The 16,289-nt window shown below is 38.7% G+C and overlaps 2 protein-coding genes across 4 annotated transcripts; one reads left to right on the top strand and one right to left on the bottom strand.

Annotated features, from left to right (window-relative positions):
- Nucleotides 1–436: 436 nt before the first annotated feature.
- LOC131319982 (GPCR-type G protein 1) lies at nucleotides 437–16,007 on the bottom strand. Of its 3 annotated transcripts, none has more exons than XM_058350489.1 (15): nucleotides 15,683–16,005; nucleotides 14,297–14,397; nucleotides 14,101–14,208; nucleotides 13,599–13,719; nucleotides 7,670–7,799; nucleotides 6,321–6,399; nucleotides 4,928–5,016; nucleotides 4,275–4,367; nucleotides 3,693–3,719; nucleotides 3,446–3,532; nucleotides 3,043–3,114; nucleotides 1,886–2,016; nucleotides 1,191–1,368; nucleotides 943–1,103; nucleotides 437–846 (listed from the first exon to the last, which is right to left on the bottom strand). In XM_058350489.1, the coding sequence occupies exons 1-13, from the start codon at nucleotides 15,895–15,897 to the stop codon at nucleotides 1,215–1,217; spliced, it is 1,407 nt and encodes a 468-aa protein (XP_058206472.1). In that variant the 5' UTR covers nucleotides 15,898–16,005; the 3' UTR covers nucleotides 437–846; nucleotides 943–1,103; nucleotides 1,191–1,214. The 3 variants fall into 3 exon arrangements, with proteins under 3 accessions (XP_058206472.1, XP_058206471.1, XP_058206473.1); XM_058350488.1 differs by having other exon boundaries at nucleotides 943–985; nucleotides 15,683–16,004; XM_058350490.1 differs by having other exon boundaries at nucleotides 943–985; nucleotides 1,191–2,943; nucleotides 15,683–16,007.
- On the top strand, nucleotides 9,498–11,500 carry LOC131319984 (uncharacterized). Its single transcript, XM_058350491.1, has 2 exons — nucleotides 9,498–10,867; nucleotides 11,182–11,500. The coding sequence occupies exon 1, from the start codon at nucleotides 9,748–9,750 to the stop codon at nucleotides 10,588–10,590; it is 843 nt and encodes a 280-aa protein (XP_058206474.1). The 5' UTR covers nucleotides 9,498–9,747; the 3' UTR covers nucleotides 10,591–10,867; nucleotides 11,182–11,500.
- Nucleotides 16,008–16,289: the final 282 nt, after the last annotated feature.

The raw sequence follows: 16,289 nt of genomic DNA on the forward strand, positions 1-16,289 counted from the left end.
TTTTTGTGAAGTTGATTCTAGGCTTAATTTAATCAATTCAATTTATTATAGACGAAGGATATGCCATTTATTTACTATACGGATAGGTTGATACGATGGGAAATTAGAACGATTTTGCATATGCCAAAATGTTTGTCGTACCTTCTACTTTTTCAGGTATCCCCATCTTTTAGAATCGTAATTTTTTTAATTGCTCAAATGTCTAAATCAGTTTACACTTGGCTAGACTAATCTCCGAGGCCAGACTAATCTCCGAGAGACCAATCTCATGTATCTATGATTCCACCGAATAGCAAGCATTAGGTCCGCCTTACCCTAGAAACCCTAAACAGAAATTTGCAAACAATCGGGAGACCAAAAAACCTGGCTGCTGGAGAAGATCATTTTCCAACGGGTTAAAAAAATCCCTCCAAAAATCCAGCATATCCACACGACATCAAGAGAAAAGAGATACTATTACTGGATAATAGAAGTGCTAAACTGCCAATACCATCAAAAAACAATGCGGCAACAATAGACACAGAAGTAACAATATCTACCCATGCAACTGAGGGACTCCTAGGGTCCTGATAATGTTACATTTTCAAATTTTACAATCAATTAGAAGCCATTTGAATCTTTGATACATCATGTAGTATAGATGCACCCAAAAACATTGGACGCCAGTGAAGTATACGCGTGTGAGTTACAAAACCATGTGTAAAGTCGATACAAAAATTCACCCCCCTCCGAAGTATGTGCTATCGAACCCCATCGATGTTTCCAAACTTCTGATTAGAGATGCAAACATTGCTTCAGGGGAGCTAACTAGGTTCTTGTTCACATACCAGGGAAGTCTCAATAGACCTGCAGCCAGTTGCAGTTCCATTCAGTAGATGAATCATATAAAGTTATGCAGAAATTGAGAGAGAGAGAGAGAGAGAGAGAGAGAGAGAGCCGCACCTTCCTTCGCATTGAATTGATATCTACAAGCCAAGTGTGCTTCCTGTTCACATTCCAGTAAGATAACATAAACAATTTCGACGATCAAGCACCGAGTTGTTAAAATGACAACTTAAAAATTCAAAATCAGATCATCTCACAGAAAAGCCTTCCTACGGTATCTGTTTCAGTATATCCAATTATCCATTCAGGAAATAATGATACAAAATCTAAGTAGTCACCGAGTTATGAACCACAATAATACTTACCAAAAATAAATACACAGGGATGTGCTAATCAATCGGATGTTTGTCAGCTTGGCGAGATGTATAATGTGCAGAAAGCAAAAGTAGAGAGAGGAAAGCACTGGCAACGAATATTGCGTCGAACCACCGGTGGTAAAAATCAAACTGAATGTCACCACCCAAAACATCTGTTATAATTATCCTGCCGGGGAAAACCGTTCAGACAACCAATACCAAATTAGTAGTTCCACGTTTTGCAAGCTAACCGGATAAACTGACGACCAGTATACTGACAAGTTCAGAAGCAATCATCTTCTAAATGCACTCAATGGGAATGCGGGAAGCAGATAAGGGAATCAAAATCAGACCATTATATCCAGTAAAAAAAGCATCTTCAAAAAATTTCTAGAGTACAATCACATGCAGTCATGTTGATAATATCCATATAATGGTGCCTCCAACCTAGTATCTGTATTTTACCTTTCCATTCAATCAACTTACCAATGACTAATACAATGAAAAAAGCTGAAAAGTATATGATGGTTTCCTGTATCAAGTGTATAGGTCTTGTGGAATGTGGATTTTGGAAACTACTACTATAAGATACCAGAGTTATCTAAACAATTTAAGTCATCAAATTTTGGAACCTAAACAAAAAATACTATCTATTCCTCTTCCGAGACGGGTCAACTTCAGGATCCTGAAAGATTTACACATACCTGTATTCAGTTGCTAGGCTTTTCCTGATTAAAAGAATAGAAGACAGAAAATACATTCCCATAATTTCAGAGAGAAGAAGAACAACATTGCTTGATGATCCGCTCCCAACTCTAGAAACTGCAAAGAAAAACTGCACACATCCAATAGCTGCAGGTTAGGCAGGAAAATCTTACAAATCAACATAGTCAAATTTAACATGGTGTTCACTAAACATGGCTTATTTTGAATGAATATTTGGTTAAGACCATTCCTAGAGTCATGGGGAAACAAACACGTCAATCACCTAATTACTTGTTAAAAATGATGTTCATTGTTCACTAAAATCTCTAAACAGAACACCAAACCCAGCTATATCTACCCATGTACACAAGTCCATGTCACATAGGTAGGGCTGCACCATAAGGGGGGAAATGATTGGTCAAATCAACATTCTATAGGTTTAGGGAGCAATGGAAGTCACCAAGGTATTTTTTGTTTAGCAAGTTAAAGAAACAACAAATAAACATGTTTCGCGCAAACAAGCTCCAAAAACTTGCTTTGAAAACAAGTGCCGGGGTAGCTGGAAAGGTTTCTGGCAGGAGAGAGTTGGTCGATGGATGGTGGAGGTAAGCCGGAATGGTTGCCTGGGGGTGGTCGCTAGCAGCTTGAGGTGACTGCATTAATAAACTCTATCTCTGGTTCATTCAATGCTTCCAAAACTGATACATGGCACTACTACCAACAGTACCGGAACTGGAGCTGCCCTTATATAGTCAAGCCAAGCAAAAGGGAGTTCCCTGATTGTGGCCTCCAACCACAAGACTCTTTCATCTTTGACACCTGGAAATAATGCATTAGCCTCCATTGACCCCCAAGTTATATCACTCCAAGTCTAGGTTCTAGATTTCACTAGCAACGAAAAACCTGAAATGTGTCGGTCTTCTCTAAAAGCACATAGAAGCCAAGTATATTTGCTAACCCAGTGGTAGAGAAAAGGCAATGCTATGCCGGTGCCCGGAAATAAGGATTGACAATGCTACTCGACCTCCTCCAAGGTAGTCCACACTCTTTTCAGTATCTATCAGCAATCAAGTGCAATATGGTGGTATCATAATACAGTTCTAAAGTACACTTGTCCCATGCAATCCAATCCAAAACCTACTGAAGAAATAATTACCTTCATTAGATTCGACAGGAATCCTCGCACTGATATAACCACCAAGATTCCAATGAATAAGAGGGATATATACTGCACACAGAAACAGCAAAAACAAATAGAAACATCAAACAAATGCAGACAACAAGATGATATCAGCCAGGCAGTGGGCAATACACGAATACTACATGCTTCGGTTCAATTTTCCTAGGGAGCTCAAGCACCTACGGCCACATACTAACTAGGGCTTGCCAATTTGTCCAATCAGGTGTGTTGGTTATGTTCTGAATATTTTACAACTAAGAGGTAAACTAATAACCACATAAGCTACAAGCAAGTAGCTTATCCAAAAAAAAAAGGAGTATGGCAGAATCTGAAGCATGGTGAATGATCTAATAACTACAGAAAATAAGCAAAAACTAACCTGCGATAATAATGCAGCATTAACACCAATGTCAAAGAACTGTAAGAATATGCTAATCATCTTTGTCACAGGATCAACTGAACCAGCCTGTCAAAAACAAGCACTCAGTATTTATAGCTTACAACATTTGATATGATAGTGCAAAGAACAAGAATATATGTTCCCATTTCAGATTACATTTTGAACTTAAAATTTTGAAAATGATCCATTCCGAAAAATGAATCATTGAAGGAGAAAAACATAGTACCTCCTTAAAGACAACACTCTGCAGAGACTGCAAAAAAAAAAGGTTGAATCTCAATACTTCACATCACATATACAAAAGATCAAAACAAGGGAAATAGACAGAAGAATTCCAATAAAAGAGGTAATTTGTTTTCATTGAAAATAAGAGTAAAGGATCTGAGAGACATGATAAGATACTTTAGTAGCACCCCCGCTTTATGTAGAAATGAAAGGAGCAGTTGTGATGGTAGGATATAGGAACATTTTCTGTTTGTCACATGAAATCACAGCATTGCCTTCAAAATGTAACCTTTTATGTCCAACGTGTTTTCAACATCTCAGTCTCCCTATTTTTATCTCTTTTTTTTATTTGAAAAATGCCGGGTCAGGTTTACTTGTCATGTCATGTCATGTCAACGTCTGTGTTTCTTAGATATTTTAGATCACAGCCAAACCTAACTTCAAACTAACATCTACCTCGTGGCTTGAATTAAAGCTGCAACTAGAAGTGCATGCATTCATGTATACACAAGAAAACACGGATATAAAATAATGCAAATGCAATGATATGAACTAATCCTTGATCAAAAAACCTTTCCCTTACCCTTATCATTTTGTAAACACAATAGACAGAACAGGCATAACCCAGTAGATTCTGCAGGTGACCCCTCCAGGTCCTTGAATAAGCAGCAGCTTCCTGAAAAAGGATGAATCAAATCGAATACTGGTTTCTTCAACAGAGAGAGGGAGGGGGGGGGGGGGGGGGGGGGGGGGGGGGGGCGGCGCGGCACTAAAAATTAACCAGCAATACAGGCAAGAAAGCTGATTTTGCAAAAGACAAAGAAAAGATAGCAAACACAAGACAACTCAATCATAAAATTATGTAGTTATGTTGCAGTTGAACAAAAGCCCTATCTAGTAGCATACTAGTTCTCTCATTGGTATGCTTGCGTGAGAAGAGCAACTTGTGAGTTTAACAAAGTCATGTTAGTTGTACAATGTATAATACTATGAACCATAATTCTTAAACTACCAATGTATCACTATTAAAGTAAGGATACTAATTTTCGCGCTCCACTTTTTACTGATGGCGCTCCACTTTTAACGTGAAGTTACTAGTAACTTCATGAACAAAGTGGAGCGCCATCAGTAAAAAGTGGAGCGCGAATATCAAAATCCTTAAAGTAAACCAATATGAGACCAAAGATATATACAAAATATAAGCTGCAAAAACAAGACTACATCTTAGAAGTAAACCTTGGCTTGGCGAAGCTCGTAGATTTCCAAGAATAGCTGCTTTGAAAGCTCTTCTAAAGCTTGTACCTCTGCTTCCATGCTTTTAATATCTTAGGAGTGCAAGAAGGAAATATCTCAATAGATATAAATGGCAGGGAAAAGAATATAAAACACAAAACTAAAATTGAATTACACTCAAGGGAATAAGAACTAAGCATATTGAAGCAAAAATAAAACACAAAAGAATTATCTCCGAAAGATCTAAAGAAACAAAACACCCCTTAAAAAAGTCCAATAGAAAGACTCACAAAGAAGTGTGTGGAAGAAATTTATGATTGAAATTACATCTACGTGAATAAAGAACAGGTGGCACGGAATTACTCCTACATCCCTTAAATGTTAGCAAAAATCTGCTGTTTCTTCATACAGAAAAAATTCCAGTAATACAATCATCAGTTAACAGACTCAAAGATTACTCAGGTCTTGAGTTACTTATTGCTTGCCATCAGCAGACTCAGGAATTTCCATGAAGGGGGGTTGCATACAAAAATTAAAGAGTTTGGATGGTCAACGTAAGGTTATTCACCAATTAGAGAGGTATGGAATATTATTAAGAACTTGTAGGGCCAAAGTGCTAAACACCAAAATTTATGTAGGGTATTTCGCAATTTCTCAAAACTTGGGGGAGCCATGGCTCCCTCCCATTCCTGCCCCCACTTGCCATGGCATACAACATATTGGGTCTTTGCATTTAAAATGATGCAGCCATCTTGCTTCTTACCCCATTGACCAAAGCACATGCTGTGGTCTAGCTAAATTAAATATGCTTTAACAAAATATTGTGTTTTTTGCACAGAGAGAAAGGTAAGAAAAAGAACATGGTGAGGTCACTTGGGTCATTTTACATGTAAAGTGAAGGTGGTAGCCATGCACTTTGGTCCCAAAGGCCTGCATATTTCTAAATGTCAGAGAGGCCACCCGCCCAATGGCAAACCATGGGCTAGCAAAATGGAATTTGCCCTGCGCCTTATTACACAAGGGCAAATGGGTGTTCTGAGAAACTAAACTGATGAGTAAATTAATGGTTGACTAATGGAGGGGGTCTAACTGATAGGCAGATACAAACCTCAGTGATGTGAAGTATTTCCTAGAACAAAAGGGATTTTGTTTTATTGATCGGTAAGCTCGGAGGAGGTGATTGTGTAACTTATCACAAATTAAAGTTTAGACCAACAAAGAAAGCAGAAAACTGAATCAGAAAATTAAAAAACGAAACAAAAAGAAATGCATGCAAATTGAAACTCTCTTGGAAAATGAAAGACAAACTGGTGAAACAGATATTCCATGAAGTAGAAAAGTAGAAGGAAGAAGTCATGATATTCAAAACATAGTTACGAGTAAAAGAGATACAAACCTTGCTCCTTTTGGTCATCTTGTACAGATCGCACAACTGTGCCAACGATTCGCTTTAGGAAAGACCTAGCTTTTAACTTCTGCAACATAAAACTGTCAGTCAGGCACAACCGCAGAATAAGATTCAAATTGGCCATCTTGTTGTAGAGCTTTGCCGTAATGGACTTTAAACAAACATTAGCTATGCAAGTATAAAGGTTCGGGTTACTAACAGATGTTGGCATACAAACACTCTAAAGCAAAAGAACAAAATCTTGAAATTTGCGAATATGAGTGGCCTTAGAGCATGTTTTATTTCACCAACTAGACTAGTAATTAGATTTATCAAACATATAAGCATATGCATCACTAGATTGCATTTACTCCACTAGGAAACAGAAATTATAAACGTTTTCATCGAGCTATTCCCAATTTATACCAATATGTATCATATACCCATACAATAGACCCATTGACAGAAAAAACTAGTTCCAGCATATCACGAGCATCAACTGTAGCTTTTCCATACCAGGTTACTTATTGTTCCGACTTCAGAGGAGTCAGTTGCAAATTTTTCATAAATACTTGGTTGCAAAACCAATATGTATATTGCATAAAACAATAGATGGGATTTCTATTTTCTAATAGTATTATAAGCATTAGTTGCTTGTTATGATTAGGTACCGAGAAAACTGACTCGTTTAGAGCAAAGTGAGAGGAGGTGTCACATTATTCAACTATGTGGTTATGGACAAAGTACAAGGAAAGTGGCCGTTAACAGTAGACTCACACAAAACATTACTTGCAACAAATAAAGGAGAAGCCATTAGTTAGATGCCTTTTTTTATTACCAAAACAATGTATAAGGTGAGATGCTCATTGATAGGCTACTCAAAGATACATTTCTTCAGTGACAAACTGATAATAATCAGAACCTTGAATCAATTCACTGGTTGGACCAACGAAAACCATTATATCACGCCATGGGGCACCAAATGGAATATCTATGGAGAAATAATAGGCCATTGATAGTTCCCAATTTTTAACACTCCAAATATATTTAAATAAGGAAATGCATTTTATTCTAAAAGAAAGACCAACTATCATGCAAATCCTTGAGATAATAAAATCTCAGTTTCATGTCCATTTAAAAGCACTACAAAATAAACGACGACAAAAACCAAATGCCAACAATGCAGGCAAATTAAAAAGTAGAAACCAAGCAATGAATGCAATTTCAATATCAGAATTTCACCAATAAACGACAGAACATGGACCAACAACAATGAAGTTTGAACATGTATCACATAGAACATTTGAACCAAACAAACTACTTTCACAAAATGATTTGACATAATGAGATAAGTTAACCTCTTCTGATCCTTGGATTCGCTCCATCTCCATTTGAGAAAGAATGATTTTCTTTTTCTTGGCAACACATGTTTCAATTGACTGCATCAGTTGTCTTTCCAGGGCCTTAATCTCTGTTTCTTCAATTTCTCTTCGATATTGAGATAAGAAAATATAAAAAATAAATTAGGGTCAGGAAATATCAAAATGCACACAATACTAGGCATCAACTCAGGAAAGGTGTGACAAGTTATCCAATCACAAGCTAAACCAAATGGTCACTAAACTGAAACAATGATCTCGAGGCATTTTGTAGAATAGATAGCTACGTTTCTTTACTGTGAAGTAAATAGTCACGTGACTCACAAGTCATATCAGCAAACTGACCCTAATAGAAAAATTCTTAAGTTTATACACTATATTAATATTGTCAAAATTGTAATGACTCAACTAGTCAAATGTAACAGCCCAATTTCGATGATGTTGAAATTTTTAGCAAGATTTGCTTATTCACGTCTTAGAGAGGTTCAAACACTTTATGAATTCTTCTAAGACAATGCTTATTTATCATATGAATTCTTCTAAGACGTCTTAAAGAGGTCATATGACTCAACTGACAGATATGCATGCTTTTTCCTTTTCTACTATTCAAACACAATGCTTCTTTTAAGCGATAATATCATCCTTTTCTACTATCGCTTTTGAATAGAATAAAGGGAAAAAGCATGCATACCTGTCAGTTGAGTCATATGACCTCTCTAAGGTGTCTTAGAAGAATTCATATGTAAATAAGCATCGTCTTAGAAGAATTCATATGATATCTAATGCGAGTGCGGTCTCTTTACTCTTCCAGATTTTCATGCAAGTCTTTTGTTAACAGACTTATTGGTGATCCAAATGTATCTCCTTTTTCTTTCTCATAAGTGATCTACAACGAGGTGGTGCCTCTTGAAGTTAACATTTCCATGTGGACTTTGGCACAAAAGAGGCACATGACCAATGACAATTTCAGAAAATAAAAGACCTAATTTCAATCTTTGTCCTCGGCGGTGTATCATGTGTAGGATAAATGAGGAGTCATTGGATCATCTATTCTTGTTCACCATTCCAATGTTGGCTTGATAAATGATTGTGCAATTTGAAACACCAAAAGATTAGAAGGGTGCAAATGTTTTTACAATGCAAATTGTAACATGTGTACTCTTTCTTTAAAATATCGCATTTCCCAGATAGACAACTGTTAGATGATGGATCTATTTGTATCTAGTGTAATTATATGTCTTATCATGTAATTAGTTTAAGTATCTAGGACCGTAGTGCAATTATTATACAGCTTGTATATATATTTTCTACGTTGAATGAAATTAACTCTAATGGGTTTTCTCCCTATTATGATTACCCTAAAATTGAACATGGTATCAGAGCTAGAATTTCGGAGGCTTTTCCCCTTTGTCTGTGCCATAGTTGCACTTTCTTTCATTGTGGTCCGTGTGTTCCGGATCCTTTGTTTACCTCTCCACGTGCGAGTCAGGGGTCGCACGTGCGGGGAGTGTTGGGATTTGTCCCACATTGGTTAATTATCTCCTCCAATACTAGTATATAAGCCTGGGCGGCCTCTCCACTCTTTGCCAATTGGTTTGGAGTTGGATGCTTTAACATGGTATCAAAGCGATAGAACCTGGCGATCTACGACGTTCTTCTCGTCGCTGCGTGAACAGTACTTTCGGGTGAACAGTGATCGTGAACAGTGCCGCGTGAACAGTGCGTGAATAGTGATCGTGAACAGTTATCGCGAACAGTGCGCGTGAACAGTGATCGTGAACAGTGATTGCGTGAACAATGATCGCGTGAACAGTGCTTTGTGAATAGTTCTTCTATCAGTCGGGGTTTGCCGTCACCGTCGATCAGATCTGTTCTCGCCGATCAAATCTATTTTTTTTCTTTTTCAACACTGTTTCAGTCAGATCCGAAGGTATTCAGTTGATTTTTTTTTTGGAGGTTCTAGGGTTTTTGGAACCTTTATTTATTATTTTTTGGAGTTCTAAAGTTGCTGGGAACATTGTTTATTGTTTATTTGGCATTATTGTTCTGCTTTCAAGATGTCAGAAGAGAAAAAACAGGCTTCCGCTAGTGGCAAGGATGAGTTGAGTCGTGTAGGGACTCTGGATAACTCTCCACTAGATATTTGTCCCATCAAACTGGATGGCACAAATTATTTACTTTGGTCTCGTACTTTTACATTAGCCATTGAAGCTAAAGGGATGTCTGAGTTCATTGAAGGCCCTGTTACTGAGCCTACTACTGATGTTGAACTCAAGACGTTTAAGTCTCGTCGATCTTTAGCCATGACTTGGTTGTTTAATTCTATGAAGGCTGATATTCGTAGTCCTTTCTTGCTTCTTAACACTCCATATCAGATTTGGACTATTGCCACACAGACTTATTCTCAGCAGGGCAATGATGCTCAGTGTTTTGAGTTGCGAAAGCGACTTCGTACTATGGATCAACACAATCGATCTGTTGCTGTTTACTTTGCTGATCTTAGTGGGGCCTGGCAAGAATTTGATTATTATCAGGGGTTTCAAGCAGTCTGTTCCGTTGATGCTGGTGCTTGGTTAAAAAGAATAGAGAAAGAGCGTGTGTATGACTTTCTTGCTGGTCTTGATGTGGAGTATGATCCAATTAGAGTGCAGGTGTTGGGTCGTGTTCCGTTTCCATCTTTGGGCGAGGCCTATGCCATTGTTCAACAGGAGGAGAGCAGAAGGGGTGCTATGTTACAAGCTCCTACTTCTGATCGTTCTGCATTGGTTGCTATTCCGCAGGGACAGTTTGGGTCTGGCAGTGGAAAGTCTCAGTCTGGTACTACCAGTGGGATCATAGACCGTATGTCACTCCAGTGTGATTATTGCCACAACACTGGACATACCAAGGATTTCTGTTGAAAGTTACATGGCCGTCCTTCTCGTGGGCGAGGCAGTGGACGTGGAGGTCGAGGTCGTGGTCCCGGGCGTTCTCAGGCTCAGGCACATGTTTCAGAGTTTGCTACCTTGTCTGATTCTGGGTTCAATACAGGAGTTCAGTCACCTTCTGATTCTGTTGGCGGTTTCTCTCAGAGGGAGATGCAAGCTCTCAGGCGTCTTATGGCTCAGGCTGATTCTTCCTCTACTATAGCTCCTACTTCCACAGCAGCTCCTACTGCATCCTATTTTGCTCATTCAGGTATTCCAGCTAGTGCATTTACTGCCTCCTCTGGTATTCCTTGGATTATCGATTCTGGTGCTTCAGATCATATGACAGGTTGTTCCTCTGTTTTTGATTCTTATTCCACTTGTTCTGGTAAGGATAAGGTTCGAATTGCCGATGGATCGTTCTCTGCTATTTCAGAGAAAGGTTCCGTTCGCTATTCTCCCTCTATCTCTCTCTCTTCAGTCCTCCATATTCCAAACTTTGCCACTAACCTTCTTTCAGTTAGTAGTTTTACACATTCTGCAAACTGTTCTGTGACATTTTTTCCTACTCACTGTATCTTTCAGGAACTGGAAACGGGGAAGGTGATTGGCAGTGGTAAAGCACATGGTGGTATCTATTATCTGGAGCATGCACCTCATCCATCTCAGCCATCTTTATCATGTGGACAAGCTCTACGGGCAGATATGAGTTCCACTCTTTCTTTGTTACATCGGTGGCACCGTAGATTGGGTCATCCCTCTTTTGGGATATTAGAGAAACTTTTTCCTACTTTAGTTAAACATTGTCCTAGGGATCAGTTTTTTTGTGAAGCCTGTGAGTTTGGAAAACATAAACGCTCTTTTTATGCACCTATTAATAAACGAAGTGATTCTCCATTTATGGTTATCCATTCTGATGTTTGGGGTCCTTCTCCTGTTACTTCTTTAAAGGGCTATCGATGGTTTGTTACTTTTATTGATTGTTATTCTCGTGCCACATGGGTGTACTTACTCCAGTCAAAAAATGAAGTATTTTCCTGCTTCAAATCTTTTCATAAGATGGTGTGCACTCAATTTGATACACATATTAAAATTCTTCGGAGTGATAATGGGACTGAGTATATTGATAAGATTTTTCGGACATATCTAGATGATAATGGTATTATTTTTCAGACGACTTGCGTTGACACTCCGCAACAAAATGGAGTCGCTGAGCGTAAAAATCGTCATCTTGCTGAGGTCGCTCGATCTCTTTTGTTCACTATGAATGTTCCCAAATATTCTAGCTTTGATACCATGTTAAAGCATCCAACTCCAAACCAATTGGCAAAGAGTGGAGAGGCCGCCCAGGCTTATATACTAGTATTGGAGGAGATAATTAACCAATGTGGGACAAATCCCAACACTCCCCCGCACGTGCGACCCCTGACTCGCACGTGGAGAGGTAAACAAAGGATCCGGAACACACGGACCACAATGAAAGAAAGTGCAACTATGGCACAGACAAAGGGGAAAAGCCTCCGAAATTCTAGCTTTGATTAAAAAAAAAAAAAAAAAAAAAAGAGTCTGATAGAGGTATCTTTATTTCCCAACGCAAGTATATACTTGATTTTTTGGAAGAGACAGGCATGTTGGGCTGTAGACCTACAAATTCTCCTATTGAGGCGAATCATCATCTTAGTGGAGATGTGGGGGAGCGTACTGATAAAGAGAGGTATCAGCGACTTGTGGGTCGACTAATATACTTGGCCCACACTCGACCAGATATTACTTATGCAGTAGGTGTTGTTAGTCAGTTTATGCATGATCCTCGTACTTCACATCTAGATGCAGTTTATCGTATTTTGAGGTATCTAAAATCAGCTCCAGGAAAAGGAATTTTGTTCTCTAATCATGGCCATTTGCGATTGGAGGCATTCACTGATGCTGACTGGGCTGGTTCTGTGGATGATAGGCGTTCTACTTCTGGCTATTGCACTTTCCTTGGGGGTAATCTGATTACCTGGCGAAGTAAGAAGCAATCGGTAGTCGCTAGGTCTAGCGCAGAAGCTGAATATAGAGCTATGGCTAATGGTGTTTGTGAGCTCTTGTGGCTCCAAACTTTGTTACTTGATTTGGGGTTTGCTGATAGTGTTCCGATGAAACTTTACTGCGACAATAAAGCTGCCATTAACATTGCTCATAATCCCGTTCAGCATGACAGAACGAAGCACATAGAGATTGATCGACACTTCATCAAGGAAAAATTGAACGAGGGTTTGATATGTATGCCGTTTGTGAGATCTGAAGATCAGTTAGCTGATATATTCACAAAAGGGCTGGGTAGCAAGAGTTTTCATCCTATTGTGTTCAAGTTGGGCTTGATTGATATCTTCGCACCAACTTGAGGGGGAGTGTTAGATGATGGATCTATTTGTATCTAGTGTAATTATATGTCTTATCATGTAATTAGTTTAAGTATCTAGGACCGTAGTGCAATTATTATACAGCTTGTATATATATTTTCTACGTTGAATGAAATTAACTCTAATGGGTTTTCTCCCTATTATGATTACCCTAAAATTGAACAACAACCATGATAGAAAGGCAGGCATCCTCAAACAAACGAAAGTATATTAAAAAGGAGAGTACCTATTGCCTCCCCTGCCAATAATGGAAGAGCGCAGATTGCGTCATACTTTGATATATGTTCTCAGTTCCCACACAACATGGATTTATCCTCAAATCCGCACGAATCAAATGGCCTGTATAGTTTATATTAACTAATCGAGCCAATAAATTTGAGTTTTGCTATTTCCCACCGATTTGCAATCAATTTAAGGGTCTATAAAACAATGTGAAAATTACACATAATGACTTCAACAATAACTTCTTTGTTTTATTTTGCCTTATTGAAGGTTCTCAACGCTATGAAAGGGGATCGCAAGTGAAGCATAAGTATAGAAACCAAAGGAAAAGAAACTAATCAACTCTTGTGCACCCAAGTTGCATTTTGTTCTTACCTAATGAAGAGAGATAGATAACTGTACGGAAGATTCACAGCACCAAAACCAGATAAGACGGCCATGACAGTCACGCCAATGACACCAATTCTACTAACCAATTGAGGCATTGTGAAAAAACCTGAAAAGTGAAACGTCGATAGAGAAGACTAAAGTTATTAACCTTGAACCAATCGCTCAAGTGAAGTAGAACTCAAGGGGGAAAAAACATAGAAAAAACAGGTAGCTACACAAAACTCGGGCAGAAGAACAAATTGGACTTGCCAAGAAAAACAAGGTGCAAGACCAGGCATAAGATTGTAGAGGGATTGAAAACCTATAAGTCAACTTGTAAATTGTTTGATAATTGAATCCCTTGGGAGTATAGCATTTTGGGATAGAAGCTATAAAAATGCAAGGAGGAAGAGGGCCTTTTCTTTGTTTGCACCGAGATATATGTAGACATAGATACACATTCATCTCTTTGGCATGGCCCGAGTCTAGCAAAAAAGTAGATTCAAACCTTTATCCGGTGAAGGCATTGGAAAATGAATGCCCATGCGCCAAAAACCATATAGAAATGCCAACAAGAATAAGATAGCACCAAGTGCAGCCCGTTCCTTTCTCACACCTGACGTGAAATATAGAGGTTAGATGAATAAAATAAATCTTCAACCATAAATAGAAGGAACGAGGAATAGCCTGAGCATGCAACTTACCATTGTTGCAAAGCATCAAGTAACAGTGATAATAAGGCAACATGAAGACTAGTAACAGAATCAAACAGAATAGATCCACCTTCCAGTTCACCCATCTAGCCCTACAGCCAACAAGGAATACGATGCCATCAGATCAGCATAAAATGCATAAAGCAGGCTTATCAATCCATATACCTCGACATATAAATGAAGTAACATTCACACTAACCACTCTTATAGTTATCCTACAATTCAGTCCGCAATAATTCAGCAAACCTCAACCATGAAGATTGCCAAAACATACCCTGTATAAGCTAACTATCACCTCCAACACTCTTATACGAAGATGGGCAATCTTTCTACACATTCCCAATTGCTTGTGTTGAATGATTAAATAAAGACATTATATACATAGTTTTCATGTATTACTCTCAATATGACAAGTTCAATGTTACCCTAGTATGAAGTCCTCAACAATTACGCTTTTGTCGACTATGGAACCACAATGCATAGACAACTTCTTCCATACTGTGTTTGTGACCTTATTTAGCTTGTGGCCTTGTGGTTTATTGGGGACAAAGCACCGAGCAGTATCATCACAAGAAAGTAGTCTTGCCTACGATGCCAAAAACTACATAATCTTAACTCATTTCCTCACCGTAACATTCATTATTACTAAAAGTCTACAACTTTCTTTCAGTAGGCAAAAAGTTAACCTATAAACTAGTAATAATACTAATAAAGTTCAACGAAGATTGACAGACGGGAAGAGGAGGTGCGCGATGCGGATACAATGACAGAGTCTAATTTGCCAAATCCAAGACCAAAGAAAGGGAAGCAAAACAGTACTCCCTCCGTCCCATAATGTTACACTTTCGTGATTGTGTGCCTTTTTTATATTGCCTATATCTTTCTATTTTCTATTCCTAATGTTTTATGGTTTTGCAAAACTTTATTTGATAGAACTAATTGAAATCTACCAAACAAAATCCATATTACTAATAAATATATTACAGATTAAAAGATATAGGCTGTTTTTCCATAGTACTGGAATAGTGAAAGTGTCCAACTTTTTGGGACTGGGAGTAAAAATAAACCCTAGCTAGTCCAGGTGCGCCCAAGCCAAATATTCCAAATCTTGGAGCCACAGTAGTTATACCCAATCGTTACCTTCAGCGCCCAGAGCTAGTCGAGGAGCGTGCAAGCTGGCCCGTACATCCGGTTATAAAAAAAAATACCATAGCTAACTTTAGGATCAATTTTGCCACAACACAACAGCATTCAGTTTTTTTTTTTTTTGGGGGGGGGGGGGTGGGGGGTTGTGGGGTTTCAAACGGAATAGACACAACAACAACAACAACAAAAACAGGAGAGAGAGAGAGAGAGAGAGAGAGAGAGAGAGAGAACTCTTTGGAGAGAATGGGGATGATCTCGAACAAGACGAGCTGGAGGAGGTTGCAGGAGAAGGCGAAGACGACGCTGAAGATGATCTGAACGAGTGCCCTCTTCTCCTCGTACTCTTTGTAGAGCCTACGGTTCAAGAACCACAGCCCAGCCCAGCCCAGAAGCGAGAGCGACCCCACCACCACCACTCCCTCGTAGATCGCACGTCCCCAACCCATGGTTCCCCCCCTCTTCTCCTCTCGGGCTTTCTCTCTGTATCTCCTTCCGACGACGACAATGATGATCTGTCTTTTCAAGTTCTAATCACTGTATTTCGGTGGATCGATTCTGATGCGGTACCCAAACGCAAGTACATTTATAATTTTTCCCCAAAGATGCTACATACACAACGGTTGTGCAAAATATCAAACACAATCAATCTTCATCCGTCCATTGTAGTAATAAATGGTTAAGATTCGTTCAAACTTTTCCTTTGAAGAGTTAAACTTTTCATTGGAAGAGTTTTTTTTAAAATCTAGAGCGTCCAAACACATCTGAACGGTCAGAATTAGTTACACAACACACAACGGTTGTATGAGTATCATTTCCGTTGTTTCTGTTTTCCCGTTTG

The sequence above is a fragment of the Rhododendron vialii genome, chromosome 3a (assembly GCF_030253575.1).
Source record: "Rhododendron vialii isolate Sample 1 chromosome 3a, ASM3025357v1".
NCBI classification, from domain to species: domain Eukaryota; kingdom Viridiplantae; phylum Streptophyta; class Magnoliopsida; order Ericales; family Ericaceae; genus Rhododendron; species Rhododendron vialii.